Source organism: Rhinopithecus roxellana, chromosome 1 (genome assembly GCF_007565055.1).
Source record: "Rhinopithecus roxellana isolate Shanxi Qingling chromosome 1, ASM756505v1, whole genome shotgun sequence".
In the NCBI taxonomy this organism is placed as follows: Eukaryota; Metazoa; Chordata; class Mammalia; order Primates; family Cercopithecidae; genus Rhinopithecus; species Rhinopithecus roxellana.
Window position 1 is genome coordinate 195,362,333 of NC_044549.1, and position 23,603 is coordinate 195,385,935.

At 39.8% G+C, this 23,603-nt stretch overlaps 1 protein-coding gene across 8 annotated transcripts in view; it reads right to left on the bottom strand.

The window, feature by feature from the left end:
* ULK4 (unc-51 like kinase 4) overlaps positions 1 to 23,603 on the bottom strand; it is a 703,273-nt gene that overhangs the window by 593,767 nt on the left and 85,903 nt on the right. For all 8 annotated transcript variants that reach the window (XM_030935299.1, XM_030935309.1, XM_010374299.2 and 5 more), the window contains one exon: positions 21,746 to 21,824. In XM_030935299.1, the coding sequence (XP_030791159.1) occupies positions 21,746 to 21,824 (79 nt within the window). The remainder of the gene's footprint in view (positions 1 to 21,745; positions 21,825 to 23,603) is intronic.

The window sequence follows — 23,603 nt, forward strand, 5'->3', positions numbered from 1 at the left end:
CTTTATTATTTCTTTTCTTCTAATTTTAGATCTGGGTTTCCCTTGCTTTTCTAATTCTTTAAGATGTATTATTAGATTGTTCATTTGAAGTTTTTCCTCTTTTTGACATAGGCGCTTATAGCTATAAAATTACCTCTGAGTACTGTTTTTACTGTATCCCATAGGGTTTTTTTTGTTTTGCTTTGTTTTTGGCAGAATCTCACTTTGTCGCCCAGGCCAGAGTACAGTGGAGCGATCTCGGCTTACTCAAGCCTCCACCACCCAGGTTCAAGAAATTCTTGTGCCTCAGTCTCCCAGGGAGCTGGAATTACAGGCACCTGCCACCATGCCTGGCTACTTTTTGTATTTTTAGTAGGGACGGGGTTTCACCATGTTGGCCAGGCTGGTCTCGAACTCCTGACCTCAAGTGATTCGCCTGCCTCAGCCTCCCACAGTGCTGGGATTACAGGCATGAGGCACCATGCCCAGCCTCCCAAAGGTTTTGGTAGGTTGTATGTACATTATCATTTGTTTCCAGAAATTTTCCAATTTTTTTTTTTTTTAAACCAGGCTGGAGTGCAGTGGCATGACCTCAGCTCACTGCAACCTCCACCTCCTGGACTCAAGCGATCCTCCTACCTCAGCCTCCCAAGTAATGGGGACTACAGGCACATACCACCATGCTTGGCTAATTTTTATTTTTGTTTTTGTTTTTGTTTTGTTTTTTGTAGAGACAAGGTTTCACCATGCTGCCTAGGATGGTCTGGAACTCCTGGCCTCATGTGATCTGCCTACCTCGGTCTCCCAAAGTGTCGGGATTATAGGCATGAGCCACAGTTCCTGGCCCAAATTCCTTTTTTTTTCCCCCATAGAAAGCAGAAAAATAATTTATTCCAAAAGATGGCAGAAATACTAAATTTATCCTGAAAATACAGCAAGGTTTAATTCTGTTGAGATAGCTCTTCTCTCTGAAAATGCTTTCCTACTGACTGCCCCACTGGAGTCTTATTTGTCTTGCAGCAGTTTCTAAACACTTCATTGATTCTCATGTGAGAAGGCAGGAGTCATCTTCAAGTGCCAGATTCCAAGGAGAGAGTAACGTATCTCTCAGAAGAAGAGCATCTTGTATCTCAGAAGAGTACACAATCATTTTGTGGAGTCAGCACAGTTCACTTTAAGTAGGCACATAATTCATTAAAGTGTAAAAAAGTGAAGGAAAAAAACACTACATTGTAGAATAAGACATTTAAATGTGGTGCTAATGTTTGAGGCAACTGATGGCCAAAATGGGCAAGTCAAGAAAGGTAGTCTGGTTTGGAGGTGATTTTGCATCTAGAAGGCATTCTCTCCTCGTGATCTCAAAGACTGAGCACTGTAGAGCACATCTTCTTCCTCAAGGCCATTGATGCTTCAGATACCAGATAGCTTCATTTTTCAACTGTGGTCCAAAGAGAGGGTTGAGTTGGGCCAGAACTGAAATCAGCCAAAAGAGACAGCAGAAAACCGGACAGGTCACCAATATGGTAATGATAACTCCCCAGTAAGGACCCGTAGGGATAAACCAAGGCACCAAGAAGCCAACAAAGCCCCAGAACATGCTCATCACAGTGAAAGGAACCATGAGTCCATGATACGCTATGGTCACTGCCTGAGCTGCCAGCCTCTGCCCTGCCACCTCCCTTCCCAAATTCCTTCTTCTTCTTTGTTTTGTTTTGTTTGTTTTTTGAGATGGAGTCTCACTCTTTCACCCAGGCTGGAGTGCAGTGGCGCAATCTCAGCTCACTGCAACCTCTGACTCCCAGGTTCAAGCAATTCTCCTGCCTCGGCCTCCTGAGTAGCTAGGATTACAGGCACATGCCACCATGCCCGGCTAATTTTTGTTTGTTTGTTTGTTTTTTAGTAGAGACAGGATTTCACCATGTCAGTCAGACTGCTCTCGAACTCCTGACCTCGTGATCCGCCCACCTCGGCATCCCAAAGTGCTAGGATTACAGGCGTGAGCCACCACGCCTGGCCCCCAAATTCCTTTGTAATTTCTTCAATGACCCACTATTCAGAAGCACATTGTTTACTTTCCATGTATTTATAAAGTTTCCAAAATTCTTATTAATTTCTAGTTTTACTCCATAGTGGTCAGAAAAGAGGCTTGATATTATTTCAATTTTTTTAATGTTTTAAGACTTGTTTTGTGACCTAAAATGTGTTCTAACCTTGAGAATAATTCATGTCTGAGAAAAAGAATGTGTATTCTGCAGCTCTTGGACGAAATGTTCTGTAAATATTAGATCCGTTTTGTCTATAATGCAGATTCAGTCTGATGCTTCTTTGTTGATTTTCTGTCTGGGAGATCTGTCCAGTGCTGAAAATGGCTTTTGAAGTCTCCAGCCATTATTGTATCACCGCCTCTCTCTTTAGCTCTAATAATATTCCCTTTATACATCTAGGTGCTCCAGTGTTGGGTACATACATATTTTACATTGTTATATCACCTTGCTGAACTGACCCCTTTATTATGTAGTGACCTTCTTTGGCTTTTCTTGCAGACTCTGTCTTGAAATCTATTTTATCTAATGTAAATATAACTACTCCCGCTCTTTTTTGGTTTCCACTGGCATGGAATATTTTTTTCCTTCCCTTTATGTTCAGCCTGTGTGTGTCTATATAGGTGAAGTGTGTTTCTTATAGGCAACAATCAATGGGTCTTGTTTTTTCATCCAGCCAGTCTCTGTCTTTTGATGGGAGAGTTTAGTCCATTTACATCCAATGTTATTGTTGATAAGTAAGGACTTACTCCTGCCATTTTGTTATTTGTTTTCTGGTTGTTTTGTGATCTTCTCTTCCTTCTTTCTTTCCCATTATTTTAACCTGATAACTTCACACTATTTACAAAAACCAACAAACAAAGCAAAAGAAAACCAATAAAAACTCTATGCCTTAATTTCATGCCCCTGCTTTTAAACGTTTTGCTGTTTCTATTTATATCTTATTTTATTGACCATCTTGAAAAATTGATGTAATTATTACTTTTGATTGGCTCATATTTTAGTCTTTCTACTTATGGTACAAGTAGTTTACACACCACAATTACAGTGTTACAATATTCTGTGTTTTTCTGTGTACTTACTATTACCAGTGAGATTTCTAACTTTAGATGATTATTTCTCATTACTGTCCTTTTCTTTCTGACTGAAGTATTCCCTTTAGCATTTCTTGTAGGACAGGTCTGGTATTAATGAAATCCCTCAGGTTTTGTTTGTCTGGGGAAGTCTTTATTTCTCCATCACATTTTAAGGATATTTTCACCAGATATACTCTTCTAGGATAAAAGTTATTTTCCTTCAGTACTTTAAATATGACATGCCACTCTCTCCTGGCCTTTAAGGTTTACATTGAAAAGTGTGCTGCCAGATGTACTGGAGCTCCATTTTATGTTATTTCTTTTCTCTTGCTGCTTGTAGGATCCTTTCTTTATCCTTGACCTTTGGGAGTTTGATTATTAAATGCTTTGAGGTTGTCTTCTTTGGGTTAAATCTCCTTGGTGTTCTATAACCTTCTCGTACTTGGATACTGACATCTTTCTCTAGGTTCAGGAAATTCTCTGTTATTATCCTTTTGAATCAACTTTTTACCTCTACCTTTCTCTACCTCCTCTTTAAGGCCAATAACGTTTAGACTTTCTTTTTTGAGGCTATTTTCTAGATCTTGTAGGCATGCTTCTTGTTTTTCCTTTTTTACGACAGGGTCTCAGTCTGCCACCCAGGCTGGAATGCAGTGGCATGATCTCAACTCACTGCAACCTCCACCTCCAGGGCTCAAGCAATCCTCCCACCTCAGCTTCCAGAGTAGCTAAGACCACAGGCTCACACCATCAGACCCAGCTAATTTTTGTATTTTTTGTAGAGACAGGATTTCACCATGTTGCCCAGGCTGGTCTCAAACTCCTGAGCTCAAGCAGTCCAGTCTCAGCCTCCCTAAAGGCTGGGATTACAAGTATGATACTGCGCCCAGCCTGTGTATTTTCAATTAGCCAGTCTTCAACCTCACTAATTCTTTCTTCTGCTTAATAAACTCTGCTATTAAAGGACTCTGATATATTTTTCAGGGTGCCAACTGTATTTTTCAGCTTCAGAATTTCTGCTTGATTCTTTTTAATTATTTCAATCCCTTTGTTAAATTTATCTGATAGAATTCTAAATTCTCTGTGTTATCTTGAATTTCTCTGAGTTTCCTCAACATAGCTATTTTGAATTCTTTCTCTGAAAGGTCACATATCTCTTGTTTCTCCATGATTGGTCCCTCGTGCCTTATTTATAAAGTTCATTGGTGAGGTCATGTTTTCCTGGATGGTGTTGACAGCACATATTCTTCAGTGTCTAGGCATTGAAGAGTTGAGTATTTATTATAGTCTTCACTGTTTCAGCTTATTTGTAGTCATCCTTCTTGGGAAGGCTTTTCAGATATTTGAAAGGACTTGGGTGTTGTAATCTAAGCTGTATCTGCTTTAGGGGGCACCCCATGCCCAACAACACTGTGATTCTTGCAGACTCATACATGTACTGCCTTGATGGTCTTAGATAAGATCTGGAAGAATTCTCTAGATCACCAGGCATACACTCCTATTCCCTTCCCTTACTTTCTCCCAAACATACAGAGTCAGTCTCTCTGTCTCTCTCTTTCTCCCCCGCTCCCTCTTCCCCCTTCCCCCACCTTTCTCTCTCTCTCTCTCTCTCTCTCTCTCTCTCTCTCTCTCTGTTCTGAGCCATCTAAAGACCTAAAGCTTGGGGTGGAGTGACACAAGCATCCCTGTGGCCACCACCACTGTGACAGCACTGGCTCAGACCTGAACCCAGAGAAGTGCTAGGTCTTACCCAAGGCCTGCTATAACCACTCCCTAGCTACTGCTTATGTTCACTCAAGGCCCTGGGGCTGTACAATCAGATATGGCAAAGCCAGCCAGGCCTGTCCTTCCCTTCAGGGCAGCAAGGTCCCCCAAGTCCCAGGTGGGTCCAGAAGTGCCATCCAGGAGTCAGCGACTAGAGTCAAAAACCTTAGAAGTCTACCTGGTGTGCATACTGCAGCTGAACTGGTACTAAAACTACACAAAGCAGTCCTTCCCTTCCTCCTTCCCCTTTCCAAAGGGAGAGGATCCTCACCGGTAGCCACCACCAGGCAATGAGGAGTACTGCCAGACTACCACTGATGTTCCCTTGAGGCCCAAGATCTCTTAAGTCAGCTTGTCATAAATGCTGCCTGACCTGGGCCTCACCCTTCAGGACAGTGGGCTCCTCCTCTGGCCCAGGAGGTCCAGAAATGCCATCCAAGAGTCAAGTCCTGAAATCAGGGATCCCAAGAGCCCTTCTGGTGCTCTACCCTCTTTGGTCATGCTGGTACCTAAAGTGCAAAACAAAGTCCCCTTTACTTTTCCTCTGCTTTTCTCAAGCAGGAAGAGTTTTGCCCCATACACCACAACTGGTCATGTGGTAAGTCTCACCTGAAGCCAGCAAGTCTTAGAGACTCACAAAGGCCCTCAAAATGTAATATGGGGGTATCACTGCTGGTTATTCAGGGCCCAAAGGCTCTTCAGTTCACAGGTAATGAATGCTGACAGGACTGGGTCTTTTCCCTCAAGGCAACAGGTTCTCTTCCAGCCCAGGTTGTTCTAGAAATACCATCTGGGAGCCAGGGCCTGAAACAGGGGCCTCATGACTTTAACTGGTGCCCTATCTTGCTATGGCTGGGCTGGTATCCTACGTGCAAGACAAAGTCCTCCCCGCTCTTCCCTCTTGTCTCCTCAAGCAGGAAGGGTCTTTTTTGGAGCCGCGAGCTGTGCAGCCTGGGGTTGGGGGAGGAATGAAGCCAGCACGCCCCAGCTGTCCCAGCTGGCATCTCAGTATGTCTCATGCCCCCTCAGTCCACTGTCTCTGGGCCTAATTCAGCACTAGGACTCACTTACAAGTTGCAGTCCTTATGGCCTAGGCTGCCTTTCAACATTACTTGTACACACAGAGTGCTGCAGCACGCAGTGGTAAGATTTGCAGGAACTCAAGCTCCCACCACTAGGACGAGTGACTCCCCTTTGGCTAAAGCTGGAGTACATGCCCTCTCCTTGGGCAGGCGTCAGCTGAGTTTGGTCTCGGTTTCCTTTCTGCTCTAACAGGACACCACTGAGTTCAGTGCCTCACAATTGCTATGTTCTCCCTCCCCCAGTACCCAGAGATGTTCTCCACACCAGGCTGCTGCTCGGGCAGGGATCGGGGAGTGGTATTGGCAATTCAGAGGAGTTTTTTTGTTTTTTTTTATGCCTCTTTCAGCGATATGAGGTTAAAACCAGGTACTATGAGTGCTCACCCGATTTTTGGTTCTTATAAAGGTGCTTTTACCACATAGATATTTGTTAACTTGGTGTCCTTGCAGGAGAGATGACAGGTGGAATACTCTATTCTACCATCTTGCTCTGCTCATTATTCTCTTTCTCACAGTGACCTTGCTGTACCCCAGAGTCAGAAGCCACTATATATTAGATAGTTCATTCAAGGCTGGGCATGGTGGCTCACGCCTGTAATCCCAGCACTTTGGGATGCCAAGGCCAAGCAGATTGTTTGAGTCCAGGAGCTCAAGAAGATAATTCATCATCCAACACCAAATCTTACCCACTTCATTTACCTTTATTCATCTTTTCTTCCTGTTATAGTGGATAAAGTGTCCCTTCCTTCTCTGATCTAAGGCCAATTACCCTGGGTCATTCCCTTCCACCCACTTTAAGAATTATCTACGTTCAAACAATTTTAGACATGATTTCCCTAAACTGAGTTGGTCCATACCCCATTCAGCCTCATCTACCACCACATGCAAGCTGTATCTACATCATAAGACCTCCACTATGCTGTTATCGTTCATGCTGTGTTGCTTGTGTTGTACATTCTCATAAAGCTAAGTAGACCTGATGTTGAGTGAATATAATTAAGTATCAATATATATTAATGCAGCAGTCCCCAACCTTTTTGGAACCAGAGATCAGTTTTGTGGAAGACAATTTTTCCATGGACCAGGGTTAGGGGGATGGTTTTGGGATAAAACTGTACTGCCTCAGATCATCAGGCATCAGTTAGATTTTCATAAAGTGTGCACAACCTACATCCCTCACATGAGGAGTTCACAATAGGGTTCACACTCCTATGAGAATCTAATGCCACTGCTGATCTGACAGGAGGCAGAGCTCAGGCAGTAATGCTCACTGGCCCGCTGACCTCGTGCTGTGCAGCCCGGTTGCTAACGGGCCATAAACCAGTCCTGGTCCACAGCCCAGTTTGGGGACCCCTGTATTAATATATCCACTGTAATATGCACTTGTATATGTGTTTGTGTGCATTCACAGTATATGTGTGTTGAATTCATCAATGAAGTCATCTAAGCCTGGAACTGTTATTGTGGGAAGGTTTTTAATAATGTACTAACAGATACAGGGCTCCCAAAATTTTTCTATCAGTTCCAGAAAATTCTGTTATTCAAGTACTTTTTCCACTTAAGTTGTCAAGTATGAAGTTATTCAGACTATCCCCTTAGTATCCTTTAACATACATTGGATTCATACTGCTATCTCCTAGTCTTGACGTTGGTAATTTGTATTTTCTCTTCATTTTCTTTTGCTCAATCTAGCTAGAGATTTAAAAAATTTATGCAGTTTATCACTATGAACTATTGGCTTGGTTTCATCTCTTTTTTTATTCTTTTCTACCTCTGGGAACACACAACATCATCATTTTTTTATCTATTGTTACTTATTGAGTTCATTGAGTTCAGCTCTTATTTTTATTATTGCCTTTATTTGAATTGCATTGGGTTTAATTTGCTCTCCTTTTTCTAGCTTCTTAAACTGGAACTTAAAACATTCTTGATTTCTAATATAGTAGCTCCCAAAGTATAGACCCTAAACCAGCAGCATCAAAAGCCACAAGGGCACTTACTGGAAATGCAAATTATTGTGCCCCACTCAAAATCTACAGAATGAGAAACTCTGGAGGTAGGGTCTGACAATCTGTTTTGTTGTTTTAAGAGGGCAAGGTGTCACCCAGGCTGGAGTGCAGTGATAAGATCCTGGCTCACTGCTAACTCCACCTCACAGGTTCAAGCGATTCTCATGCCTCAGCCTCCCAAGTAGCTGGGATTACCAGTGTGTACTACCACTGCCCAGATAATTTTTGTACTTTTAGTAGACAGGGTTTCTATTAAACTATCCTTGACCAGGCTGGTCTCAAGCTCCTGGCCTCAAGTGATCTGCCCACCTCAGCCTCCCAAAGTGCTGGGATTACAGGCATGAATCACCACGCCCAGCCTGACAATCTGTGTTTTAACAAACCTTCCGGGCAACTGTGATGCACAGAGTTTTCAGAACTATTGCTGTAATCTGAGGATTTCAGCTATGAATTATTTCACTCTTACCCCCACTTCAGCAGCATCATAAACATGGTGAAGTGTTGGGTTCCCCTTATTACTCAGTTTTAAATATTTTCTAAAAATTTGTGAGATTTTATTGACCCATGAGTTACAAGTATTTTTCTTAATTTCCCAATATTTGGGGGATTTTCTAGATTTCCTCATTAGATATTTCTAATTTAATTCCATCATGGTCAGAGAACATATTCTAAATACTTTCAATACTTTATTATAAAAATATGTTTTATGGCCAAGAATATGGTCTGTTTTAAGGTATTGTACAATTGTGGGAATCAGCATTCCATAAATGTTAATTATTTCAATATCATTAATATCATTCAAATCTTCCATGTTCTTACATAATTTTTATCTACTTATTTTAAAAATATCCAACAATAATGAATTTGTCATTATCAAGTTCTCCTTTTAGTTCTGTCAATTTTTCTTTCATATATTTTAAAGTAGTCTCATTTTACACAGAGAAATTGAGGATTATTAATGCTTCCTAATGAACTGAAATTTTCATTATTATGAACTGTTTTTATCTCTAGTAATACTCCCTTAATTTCTACTGTTATTAATATAGCTACTGAAGCTTTCTTGTTACTAGTGTTTCCATGGTATATCTTCTTCTATTTTTTAAGTCTAACCTCCTATTTAAAGTATGTCTCATATGAAGTGCATATAGCTAGGTTTTTGTTTTTGTTTTTATTTTGAGATGGAGTCTCACTCTGTCACTCAGGCTGGAGTGCAGTAGTGGGATCTCGGCTCACTGTAACCTAGGCCTCCAGGTTTCAAGCCATTCTCCTGCCTCAGCCTCCCAAGTAGCTGGGATTACAGAGGCATGCACCACCACACCCACCTAATTTTTTTGTATTTTTTTTTAGTAGAGACAGGTTTCACCATGTTGGTCAGGGTGGTCTTGAACTCCTGACCGCAAGTGATCCACCCGCCTTGGCCTCCCAAAGTGCTGGGATTACAGCTGTGAGCCACTGCACCAGCGTAGGTCTTTTTTTTTTTCCAACCTAATATAACAATCTCTGCCTTTTGACGGGAATATTTAGGCTACTCATATTTAATCCCAGCTGCTGCTTTCTGCTGGGTTCCGTTCAGCACATGCACAGCTTCAAAGTTAGCCAATGACTGTAGAGGAACTTGTACACATATTTTATGACTCTGCCCTTACTGTGATTTTTCCCTACTCATTTTCCACCACCCTTTCACAGCAGGGCCAAATTCCAACCTCAGTTCCTTGCCCCAGGATGAAGTCATTTTCTGCCTAAACTCTATTCCCTTGGTGTGAACTTAGCACATCTGCAGAAGGATAAACTAGTTAAACATCCAGCTCAGCCAGGTCACTTCCCTTCTTTCAAATAGCGTGTTGCCTCCAGTTTCTGCCTACTTTTGTTTTTCTATTCCGTCCAGATGTATTATTACTATTACTGGCAAGATGGTAAGCCCAATACAGCTCCCTGACCATTATCAGAACCAGGAACCCAGGTGTGGTTTTGATGTTAATTTCCCAGTTTGGGAGAAGTATAAATTCACACCCCAAAACATGAATAAAATTGGAAAAAAAAAAAAAAACTGCAGTTGAAAAATTATATGGAAGACTTTTTTTTTCCCCTTTCTAGAGTTGAAGATAAAAATCAACAAACTTCGGCCAGATGCAGTGGCTCACGCCTGTAATCCTAGCACTTCAGGAGGCCAAGGCAGGTGGATCACGAAGTCAGAAGTTCAAGACCAGCCTGGCCAAGATGGTGAAACCCCATCTCTACTAAAAATACAAAATTAGCCAGGCATGGTGGTAGGCACCTGTAATCCCAGCTACTTGGGAGGCTGAGGCAGAGAACTGCTTGAACCTGGGAGGCAGAGGTTGCAGTGAGCCAAGATCACTGCACTCCAGCCTGGGTGACAGGTTGAGACTCTATCTCAAATAAATAAATAAATAAACAAACGTATTTGTTATCTCTCTATGTAGGTAAGTGAGTTGCTTTTTTTTTTTTTTTTCCAAATTCCCCATTTTATTAAAAGGATAGCTCTCCAAGGCTCTTAGCTCCATCTAACTGCTTCAGGCAAACCTCAAGCCTCATCTTTTATTCTTAAATTGTATCAAACCTCAAAACTATTATACAACAGCAATAACCACCATCTCATCTTGTCCCAGACAGCCTTAAAGTGTTACCATTTCAGGATTTTAGTTGTCCCCATTTCTGACTTTTGAAAATTCCCCTGACTTTCTTGTTCATTCACATGTGTATTCCAAAGTCTTTTTGTTACATTTTACCCTGCATTTTTAGGTTTGTTTTGTGTTTGTTTTGTTTTTTGTTTTTGAGATGGAGTCTCACTCTGTCGCCCACGCTGGAGTGCAGTGGCGTGATCTCGGCTCACTGCAACCTCTGCCTCCCAGGTTCAAGCAATTCTCCTGTCTCAGCCTCCCAAGTGGCTGGGATTACAGGTGCCCGCCACCACACACGACTAATTTTTGCATTTTTAGTAGAGACAGGCTTTTCACCATATTGGTCAGGCTGGTCTCAAACTCCTGACCTCAGTTGATCTACCCACCTCGGCCTCCCCAAGTGCTGGGATTACAGGTGTGAGCCACTGCACCCGCCCTCTAGGTTTGTTTTTGTGTTGTTGTTTTTTTTTTTTTTTTTTTTTTGATGTGGAAGGATGACACATAATTTACAAGATTATCTCAATAGCTAAATTGCCATAATTAGAAGACCGTATGTTATTTTTATTTATTTTTATTTTTATTATTATTATTATTTTTTTTTTTTGAGACGGAGTCTTGCTCTGTCGCCCAGACTGGAGTGCAGTGGCCGGATCTCAGCTCGCTGCAAGCTCCGCCTCCCGGGTTCACGCCATTCTCCTGCCTCAGCCTCCGGCGTAGCTGGGACTACAGGCGCCCGCCACCTTGCCCGGCTAGTTTTTTTGTATTTTTTAGTAGAGACGGGGTTTCACCGTGTTAGCCAGGATGGTCTCGATCTCCTGACCTCGTGATCCACCCGTCTCGGCCTCCCAAAGTGCTGGGATTACAGGCTTGAGCCACCGCGCCCGGCTGTATGTTATTTTTATAAGAATATTTACAAAACATAATAAATGCTACATGGAAAAACTATAGGGAAAAATAAGTCCATATATATATAACTGATACATCTCAGAAAGTGCTACAAGTGCTGTTTGTTCTTGATAAAAGTTATACATTGAAAATGAGGGCTATGGAAAATAAAGACAACAACAGAACTATGTGCAGTTGTTCTGGTAATGAAAAGCAATACTACTCAAGCTAGGAGAGAGAGAAGAGGAAGTGGTGCAATCGTGCATCTCAACACGGAGCAAGAGCCCAAAGAGGAGCACACAATACCACAGCCTTTGAAATAGATTCATCATACACTATGTCTAGAGTTTCCAAAAGCACACAATTTTCAGAAAGAACTAAGTTAAATAATGCTTCAAGTCACCATATAACCACTTTTAACATAAAATTCAATTCTATAACCAATTCAGTAGAAAGCTAAAGAACATACTGCCAATATTCTTAAGTCAATCACTCTTTTAAAGAACTAAATCATAAAATGTGATTATCCCACAAAAAAACGTGAGGACATAGAATGTAAAATAAATTTTTCAAATTAAATTAGAGGCCAGCATTATTCTAAGTGAAGTAACTCAGGAAGAGAAATCCAAATATCGTATGTTCCCAATTATAAGTGGGAGCTAAGCTATGGGTATGCAAAGGCATACGGAGTGGTATAATGGACACTAGATACTCACAAGTGGGGGAGGGGAGAGGGATTTTAAAAACTACATACTGAGTACAAGGTACACTACCCAGGTGACCAGTGTACTAAAATGTCAGACTTCACCATTATACAACTCATCCATGTAATCAAAAACCACTTGTTTTTCAAAAGCTATTAAAATAAAAAATATATATTAAAAATATATTAATTAATCAGAGGTCAGGTACAGTGGCTCATGCCTGTAATCCCAGCACTTTGGAAGGCTGAGGCAGGTGGATTCCTTGTCCTCGGGAAAGGAAAGTTAGAGACCAGACTGGGAAATAATACAACACACTATCTCTACTAAAAGTAAAAATTAAAAGATTAGCTAGGCATGGTGACATGTACCTGTAGTCCCAGCTACTGCAGAGGCTGAGGTGGGAGGATCAGCTGAGCCCAGGAGTATGAAGTTGCAGTAAGCCATGATCATGCTACTGCACTCCAACCTGGGCAACAGAGCGAGACCCTGCCTCAAAAAACAAAAACTAAATTAGATTAATTTCAAAAACAATAATGGTGATAATAACGTTACACAGCATAATGAACTTAGTGAATTCACAATCTGTTGAGGCCACGTGTGATGACTCATGCCTGTAATCCCAACACTTTGGGAGGCTGAGGTGGATGGATCACTTAAGCCCAGGAGTTTAAGACCAGCCTGGCACATAGTACACAGTAAGCATTCAATAAAGGTTGGCTAAAATTATTTTTAAAAATTCAAAAAAGACCAGCCTGGTCAACATAGGGAGACTACGTCTCTACAAAAAATAAAAAATATAAAAATAGCTGGCCATAGTGACACTGCACCTTTAGTACTAGCTACTTAGGAGGCTGAGGTGGGAAGATGGCTTAAGCCCAAGGTAGTGAGCTATGATTGTGCCACTGTAGTCCAGCCTCAAAAACACAATGAAAGTCCATCTCAAAAATAAAAATAGTAATAATCTGTTGAAAATAAAGAGAAAATGCAATGGCAATTAATGACAATTAATTCAATGATTAACATTTCCTGAACTAAAATTGTATGTTTTATTTTAGAAAAATGTTCAAACAGCAATTATAATCTACATAAGTTTTAATATTATGTTCTTATTGCATACATCACATGAGAGTGAAAGTGGCACTGCAAAGGAAAAGATGTACCTTTACAATGGAGCTCTCTGGCAGCTCTACTTCAATCAAATGATCAAAGTAGGTGCAACTAATAAAACCTGACACTGCATGCTTCCTGATGAGTTGAAATATGAAGTACTCAATATCACCTATTATGTTCTTACCAAAAAAATGGTTTAACCTGAATCTAATGAAGCTTCCAGACCTAACCTACAGTTTATAGGAAATGTGTGAACTACAGGAATAAGTTAGCAATACCAAGAAAAAGCAAACAGACAAATCTGGAATGTGGAACATTCTACAGGACAAACAGCCTGGACTCTCCAAGAATCAATGTAATGTGGCAAGAAAAAATAGAGGAACAATTCTAGAAAAAACATTAGGAAAGAGACTCCAACAGTGAATTATAGAGAGCACCAAGTTGTTTCTTCTAAAGATGCAAAGGTGATTTATTTTTAGGAATTCCATTAATATAATCCACCTATTAATAGAGATAGGAAGAAAAAGTATGTATGCATATCTTCTGATGCCATACCAAACTCAGTAACCATTAACGTTAAAAATAAAGAGGAAACTGGTAAATACTTACATAACATGATTTTATGCCAACACCAAGTATTAATGAGAATACAGAGCACTGACCATTCTTTCATTAGTCAAAACATTTTAACTTAAACAACTTTTTTGGAAAGTAGTTTAGATTACCCCCTAAAGTTGAACACGCACATATCCTGTAACCTACCAATTCTATTCCTATGCATACCCAACAGAGAGCTTGCGCAAGTGCATCAAAATGTGTGTGCAAGGCTTATAATAGCCAAATACAGAAAACAATCCAAATGCCCATCACCAGTGATGTAGTATACTCACATAATAAAAATGAACTACAGGTACATGCAACAAGGATGAATTCCACAAACATAATATGAAATAAAAGAAGCCAGATACCAAAATATACATATCATATGACTCAATTTAAACAAAATGCAAAAGCCAGCAAAATCATCACAGAATTGGAAGTTACAGTAACTTCCTTTGGCGCATAGGAAGAGAACAGTGATCGGGAGAGGGCACAAGAGGGTCCCCGGGTAGGCTGGCAATGTTCTACCCAATGTTCTGTGTCTTGACCCAGTGGCAGTTTCTTAGGTTTTCACACTTGGCAATAATTCATTAAGCAGTACATTTATGTTTTGTACATATTTCTAACACTTCAATAAAAAAGAACTATAATTTTCAAACCAGAAAGTACAAAGTAATCTCTAAATATCTAAAAAAAAAAATTGAAAACATAAATAACCAATATCATAATAACCATAAAATATAAATAACCAATATCATATTGGTGACAAAAGTACAAAGTGAAGAATTATTTAAATTGATTTTAAAAGTCAGAATTTTGACTGTACGTATCATCCAGTGGGTTATATTCCAAGAGGAAAAGAGTACTTTAAATGCACTTTGTAGTTGTGTTGTTAGTAACAATACTTGTACCACTATTTTTAAACTATTCTAAACTCTAAGCTAAAAAATAATAATAATTATGTTAATGTTATTAATGGCCAAGATTTTTCTTTTTTTTTTTTTTTTTTTTTGAGAGAGTCTTCCTCTGTTGCGTAGGCTGGAGTGCAGTGGTCCAGTCACAGCAGCCTCCACCTCCTGGGTTCAAGCAATTCTCATGCCCCAGCCTCCCAAGTAGCCAGGATTATAGGCATGCATCACCATGCTCGGCTAATTTTTGTATTTTTAGTAGAGATGGGGTTTTGCCATGTTGGCCAGGCTGGTCTCAAACTCCTGAACTCAAGGGATCCACCTGCCTCGGCTCCCAAAGTGCTGGTATTACAGGCATGAGTCACTGCACCCAGCCAGGATTTTTAGCTTATGAGAAGAAAAATAAAAATTGTAAATCAAGAGGTAAAAACGAATTTGAAATCTGAATTGGGGCCAGGCACGGTGGCTCACCACTGTAATCCCAGCACTTTCAGAGGCCAAGGCGAGTGGATCACCTGAGGTCATGAGTTTGAGACCAGCCTGGCCAACATGGTGAAACCCTGTCTCTACTAAAAATACAAAATTAGTAGGACATGATGGTGCATGCCTGTAATCCCAGCTACTCGGGAGGTTGAGGCAGGAGAACCACTTGAACCCAGGAGGCAGAGGCTGCGGTGAGCCAAGATCGCGCCATCGCACTCCAGCCTGGGCAACAAGAGCAAAACTCCATCTCAATAAAAAAAAAATCTGAATTGGAAACCTATGAATAAACTGAGAATTTTTCTCTTTTTAAGAAACAATAGTACCTAGATCTGACCTCTAAAAAGCTCTATGAGAGGAAAAAAAAAAAATCCTAGGGAACCCAGACTACATTCTCTAACTACATCTTCTAACAAGAAGTAAACAAGATTCCTTATAGAAGTGGTTTCAAAACTAGGGGATGACAATTCCCGAAACAAGCCTGTGAAAGCTCACTGCTGAGAAGCCAGCAAGCTATCAGAGACAGGAGTAGGTTCGTGTCAAAGGGAGAAAGGAGCAAACTTGAAAGAGCTCCCACTGGATGGAGATGAAACAATGTAAGCATTGAAAAGACTAACAACTGCAAAGGACTAGATGATATATATATATATATACATACATACATCTGTAAGTTCTTAAGAATATAAAATCAATCTCACTGCACACTTAAGGAGATTTCTAAGGTACCAACTCTTTATTCTGAAAACTGACCTATGAAGAGGAACAATCAAGCATTTATCCTGCCTTACAAAACAAACCCTATTTTAGGATAACCAAATAGTTGATCAGGGAAAGATCTTCTATAAGAAGACTTCCAACTACAAACAGAAAGGAAATTACAGAATAAGAAAATTATCATTTTGCAACTCTAAAGGATGACTACATGTAGACAATAATCGATTGATGTTAAAACTATGAAATAAAAGAGTGATGAGTTCCTGACTCACAGATGAGGGCATGAAGAAAACAAAGAGTGATGGGAATGTTTATAATAAGGCCGGCAACATCTGACTCTCGTGATCAACTGTAACCCTCTAATAGAGGCATTTAATGTTTAGTTGTCTCACTTTCTATGAAGCAATAGGAAAAATACAGCACCAACTATGACAAATTCCTATTTCCCCAAGCCATCCCCCCAAAAAAAGTACTGAATCAAGGGTCCACATCTAAGCAGCCATGTGCAAGAAAGGAAAGGCAGGTGATAAAGGACTATGTTAAATAATACCAAAGGGGTGCAATAAAGCTTCTGGTATTCCAATTTGGGCCAAGACAAGGGACAATTTGTCTGCAACAAATAAATGACACTAAAAAATAAGAGACCAGGAATGAAGAGACTTAAGGGTCACATTATCTAAACGCAACCCTGGCTCAAAGAAAAATTACAAAATGACATGTATGAAACCACCAAGAAAATCTGAACACTAACTGGGTATTAGATGATATTCAGAGACTAATGTTGAATGTACTGGGTGTGATAATAAAATCACGGTTATATATTTTTCTAATCTTTTTTTGCTAGAAAAATATATTTACTAGTAAAATGATACTATCTTATTTAAAACACTACAGCAAGAGAGAGAGAAGGAGAGAAAAAGGAAAGGGGGAATGAAAGCAGGAGACAAAATGAAACAAGATTAGCCAGTGTTGATTGCTGGAAGGGAAAGATGCTACCTCATTATTCTAGTCTCTCTACTTCTATATATATGTTGAAATTTTCCATAATAAAAACATTTTATTTGAGACAGGGTCTTGCTCTGTTGCCCAGGCTGGAGTGCAATAGCATGATAATAGCCCGTTGCAGCCTCAACCTCCCAGGGTCATGTCTCAGCCTCGAGTAGCTGGGATCACAGATGCGCACCACCACGCCAAACTGTTTTTATTTTTTCTAGAGACAAGATGTCATTATGTTGGCCAGGCTGGTCTCAAACTCCTAGGCTCAAGTTATCCTCCCACCTCAGCCTCCCAAAGTACTGGGATTACAGCCGTTAGTCACCATGCCCAGCTGATAATAAAGAAATTTAATGAATGGATTAACCTAAAACGTCTATTAATATTCCTTTTGACCAGGAGTGGTGGCTCACGCCCATAATCCCAGCACTTTGGGAGGCTGAGGCAGGTGGATTACTTTAGATCAAGAGTTCAAGACCAGCCTGGCCAACATGGTGAAATCCCGTCTCTACTAAAAATACAAAATAAATTAGCTGGGCGTGGTGGTGCACGCCTGTAATCCCAGCTACTCGGGAGGCTGAGGCAGGAGAATCGCTTGAACCTCAGTGACAGAGGTTACAGTGAGCCAAGATCACGTCACTGAACTCCAGCCTGGGCAACAGAGTGACACTTGGTCACAAAAAAAAATTCCTTTCAGTTCTAGAATTTGATGGGTCTATATTAAATTTCCTAAAATATAGCCACTGCATGCTTCAGACTAAATATGTTGGCTTAATATCAGAGATATTTTTTTAAATTATTACACATAGAAACCACAATGATTACAGAGTGGTAAATGTGTTATCGAGGAAAATAAGCTTCAGATGGTTATATTTTTCTGTGAAAAAGATACAGATGTCAATAAACACTTCTAAACGCATAAAGGAGATCATGACCAGTTATTTTCTGTAGCTGTTGATGAAAGAATAAGATGAAAGAGATTTAAATTATATTACAGGGATAGTAAAATAGATTTTTGCTCCATTTTCTCTGTCTCTTTGTAACAAATTATACCATCACACTCTTCTGACATTCTTTTAATCATTCATTAAACTCTTCAGCATTGAATGAGGGCCTAAAATACATATTACTTTGCTGGCTCAGCACTGTGGGGTACAAAGGTGAGCAACAAAATGAGGTTCTACGCCTTTAAAATGCTTATATGGGCCAGGTGCAGTGGCTCACGCCTGTAATCCCAGCACTTTGGGAAGCCAAGGCAAGTGGATCACTTGAGGCCAGGAGTTTAAGACCAGCCTGGCCAACATGATGAAACCATGCTTCTACTAAAAATACAAAAATTAGCAGAGTGGGCCGGGCGCGGTGGCTCACGCCTGTAATCCCAGCACTTTGGGAGGCTGAGGCGGGTGGATCACGAGGTCAGGAGATCAAGACCATCCTGGCTGACACGGTGAAACCCCGTCTCTACTAAAAATACAAAAAAATTAGCCAGGTGTGGTGGCTGGTGCCTGTAGTCCCAGCTACTCTGGAGGCTGAGGCAGGAGAATGGCGTGAACTCGGGAGGCGGAGCTTGCAGTGAGCCGAGATTGCACCACTGCACTCCAGCCTGGGCGACAGAGCAAGACTCCATCTCAAAAAAAAAAAAAAAAATTTGCAGAGCGTGGTGGCATGAACCTGTGGTCCCAGCTACTCGTGAGGCAGAGGCTGAGAATCTCTTGAACCCGGGAGGCAGAGGCTGCAGTGAGCCGAGATCACACAATTACACTACAGCCTGAGCAACAAAGCGAGACTCTGTCTCAAAAAATAAATAAATAAATAAATACATAAAATAAAATAAATAAAATAAAATAAAATAAAATAAAATAAAATAAAATGCTAATAGGATCTGCAACCACAATTTTTCTTGTTCACTGAGAGTAAACCTAATAGAGAATTCAGGATTCATCTCACACTTGAAATTTTGTTACTGATTACTGAAAAATTATCTACAAGTACCCAATTGTGAGTTTTACAGAAACCTGGTCTCAAAAGTTATGAACCAAAGATTCACTCCACAGGGTTCCCATATCCCCTAAAATCATGTGCTAAGTGTTGACTGTATTTTTCTGGAGAGACTATAATGGTTTTCATACACCTTACTCATCTCAAATGGTAAAAAATCACCAGTGGAATGGAGCCACACATCCTGTAGCAGAAACTTAAAAAAAAAAAAAAAAATGAAACATGGTACCATGTACCTGCTCAGTTTCCACAGATTCTGCTTCTGGAAACTGAAACATAAATTCTTCAAACTTGCACAACTTTTTTCCTAGTGCTTGAATGACCTCTAGTGGCTACTTAAATTATCACAGCCAATTGCTCACAGCAGGAATTAGGTTGGTGCAAAAGTAATTACAGTTTTTGCCATTAAAAGTAATGAAATAAAGAACTAAAAAGTGTTGAGAAATAACAAAATTAAGATGGCATCACAAAGGAGCACCTCATTCAATTTCAAGTTATTATACAAACTCTCTATTATCCAACCAAATGTAGTTCACAGTACAGTGTGTGTAATTCAAAACAGTTCACCAGATAGTTCAGTACACGCCATTTTTTTTTAATGAAATAAGTATGATTTTCTCTAAGTTCTTGCATTTCAAACTAATAAAGCATCAGCAAACACCCATGAAGAGAACAGTACTGGAATAAAAGATACAAGAACCTCGGGAATTAACACCCACCATTTCCTCTCAGTTGAGGCAGCACCAGGAATACAATGTCAACAAAGTATAACAACTGGAGTAGCAGAAATACTTTGAGAATACAAACTGGCCACAGAACTCAACCCTAGTGAGAACAGGTAACAAATATGGTTCGGGAACTGCTGGGCCAAACTCTCCAAGTGGGAGTGCAGCAGCAGCAACAGCAAGTACCAGTAGAATGAGGGCATCACATCACCCAGGGTGACCAGCAGGTCCCGGGTTACTTCACATGCCCTCTGCCCAGTCCCTTGAGAATTCCTGCAGCAGCAAAACACACCATCTTCCAGGCACTGCTACAGGGATTTCCAAGAATACTGATAGAGTTTTATTCATTTATTTTGAAATATTTGTCAGTATCTATATACACACAAGGCACTGTCTAGGCACTGGGGTGGAGTGTTGAACAAGACAGTTCAAAATCCCTTTTCCAGTGGAGCTTGTAGTGGAAAGAGAAATAAATACATAAAATGCCAGGTGGTGATATATAGTGTGAAAAAGATAAAGTAGAACAATGGGGTTTGGAAATTACAGGGTAGCCATACTATTCTTTTCTATAAGTTGGTCATCTCAATTCAGACTAGCTTTTCTTCAAGCACTCAATAGCCATAGTGGCTGGTGGCTACTACACTGGATAGTTCAACAAATCTGAAACTATCATCCATGCTTTTTAGTTCATAATCTTTATCCTCTTTCTTTATGAATCCTAAGAGAATTCATCCAACTGATCTTCAAATTCACTAACTCAGCTTCCTAAAGTATCCATCCTACTTATTACCGCAACTAGTGAATAATTTAATTCAACAGTCATATTTCACGTATTCAGAAGCTCTTTCTTCACAGCTCCTGAGCAACAAATGCCTGCTCTGATGATGTAGGGATATCCTCTAAAATATTGGGACTCTGTCTTGGACTTTAAATTCTCTCCCTCCTCCTACAGCTACTACATCTCACTGGAGACCTTTTGCTCTGAGCCATCAGAAGGAACTCCCATTTTTGAGATCCTAAGCCTTCTCATCTTCCTGGTGATACTCCCCTATATGCTCAATCTTTTAGATAAAAATCTACTCGACATATCTCTGAGAACCAAGCTGGGTACCATTGGTAATTATATAGGTCACAATTCATTTATTTTAGTCCCCCTACCCACCACAAAAAAAGGAAAAAATTTAGACTTAGTAGCATTTTACTAGTAGCTCAGAGATCCAACAGTTTGCAGGAAATAGAGATGGAATTGTAAGCAAGGGAAATACAGTGAAATTAAATTAATCTCCACCCAGACACTATAAGGCCAGCTGGGAAACTATCCCAGCAATTGGCTACTGCACAGAGGGGAAATTTTTCAGTTCCTCTTAAGGCTCCAAATACCAGTTGGCTACTATAGTGGACAAGACAGACACAGAAATTTTTCCAATTCCTCTCAAAGCCCCAAATACCACACAACCAGCTTCAACTCTACAAAATCCCCTCTCCATACCCCTTTACTTCCTTCAGGAACTCTTGCTGTTGCCCCTAAAAGCCTTGGTTCTTTTCACCTATGCTGACTCTTGAGCCTCTTCCCAGATCAAGGGATAAAAACCCATTACCAATTAAGTGTAACATACATTAACAGAATAGGTAGAAAGTAATCTTTCATACGAAAACACTAAATTCAAGGTGAAAAGCCAGAAGAATTTGAATTTTGAATTGTAAGCTATGCTTTAACTAGGAAATACATTAGTCTATTGGACAGACTACAAGAAAACTAGAAATGAAAAAAGCCTTATTCAAAAACAAATGAAAGAATGATGAGCAGAGTTCACAAGTCTTGTTAACTCTGCTGTGCCATTTTAATGATGGACTATGTTGTAAATGTGCTGCTACGTTTAAGCCTAAAGGTCTGTTGAGGTGACAGTTTTAGAACTATTGCCACAATCCCACAGAGAAAAATCAAGTGAAGGTCAGTGAAAGCTGCATGTTCTAAATTACAGAATCAAGAACAGTATTTCTTGTCATTCATCACATTTAAGTAATAAAAGACATTACCTCAACAACAGGTGTATTTTCCTGGAGCTCAGTTGTGTGCAAAGCCAGTAAACCAATCACCCGAGCAACCTTGGCCCGTCTGTAAATGGAGAGAAAACAGGCTCTGAAGAGTCGGGGACCAAGGAAACTAATCCCAGCTAGTTACATTATGCAATGATGAGCATCAGATATAAGACTGTAAATTAAAAATTGAATGTGACAGGTCACGCCCAGACTCGCATGTGTACACAGCCCAGAGAAACATATACACAGGGAGACACGAACTGTAATGTCCGCTGCAATACTGCAATAGCGACAAAATTTAAACAAGTTGTGGTTTAATAGCAAAAGGAAAAATAAAATTTTTTAAAATTTTTAACCAGAGAAAAGAGCAAAACAGTAATCCTTTTATTGCTGAGTACAGAGGCATTTGGCTAAAGGTCTCTTTTCTGCTTGTTAGTAGATCAGTGAGTTTCTATGCAAGTAGTAAATAATATCTGAACAGTAACATATCTGTATATATTCAGTGTAACAGAAATTTTTACAATCAAAAGTTTTTAAAATATTGTACTATTTGCATAAACACAAGTTTTAATGAGGTGTTCTTTTAGTATCCAGCAGAAAACTGAAGTTGATAAATTACTATTAATAAATCACATTCGGTGTGATTTGAAAAGATATTTAATGCAGAAAAATTAGTTTTGATTAGTTTTTTTCTAATTGAAACAAATGAGTTGATGAGAACTGCACTCTTATTTAGTGATGTCGGCGTGTTGTCTGGAATAATCAGTATGTACCTTAGTCAGCTTTTATTTTTTACTGTCTTAAAATAAACCTATGTAGTACCCAGGGAGGAAAACAAATCAGACTCAGAGAGGTACTACAGGGAAAATGTCTGCGTTATCACAACTCTAACATACAGAAATGATTCTTATAAATTTCAACACTTCTTAAATTGACCATTAAAATATCTTAACATATACAAATTAAAGACATCCTGGGCAATTGTAGAATTAGCATCCCACCTCTGAATAAAAAGTTTATACTTTAAAAGTAGTCATTTTGAAAAATATCTGTAGGACAACTGGAAAAGCCATCTTCCCACCTCAACCCCCTAAGGAGCTGGGACTGTAGGCGTGCACCACCACACCCAGCTAAATTTTTTTACTTTTTGTAGAGATGGGGTCTTGCTATGATGCCCAGGCTGGCCTTGAACTCCTGAAAAACAATCCTCCCATCTCAGCCTCCCAAAGTTCTAGGATTACAGGCTTGAGCTACTGCATCTGTCTATCTCTTTTCAAAGACAAGCTCAAAATACTTACGAAACACTTAATCATTTTTCAATTTATAAAAGTAAATATTGGCTACCAGATTTATTCAACTAAAATAAAAATGTATCAACATGCCAATTATTTTCCCTAATATGACCAAAAACAATTCCTATTAGAACAAGAGAAAACACACTACCTAAAAATCCTATACTTTTAAAATAGAAACTTTAAATCACTTATGAATAGTCACTTTTTACCAAAATCCTAAACACAAGTATCACATACCCTATATACAACACCCTCACAGTACAGGTTCCTTCTCAAAATTCAGGTTTTCTCAGTTCACCACTCCAGGTGCCCCCAGTGACTTGACACTGTACCTCAGAACCAACCCATCTCCATGACAGCATCTAAGGCAGCACTGTCTAACAAACCTTCGTGCCCTGACAGAAGTGTCCCACATCTGCACTGCTCAATACAGTATCCACTAGACATGTGACTATCAAGCACATAAAATATGACACATGCAAGTAAGGAACAAAACATTTAATTTTTTTTTTTTTTTTTTTTTTTTTTTGAGACAGGTTCTCACTCTGTCACCCAAGCTA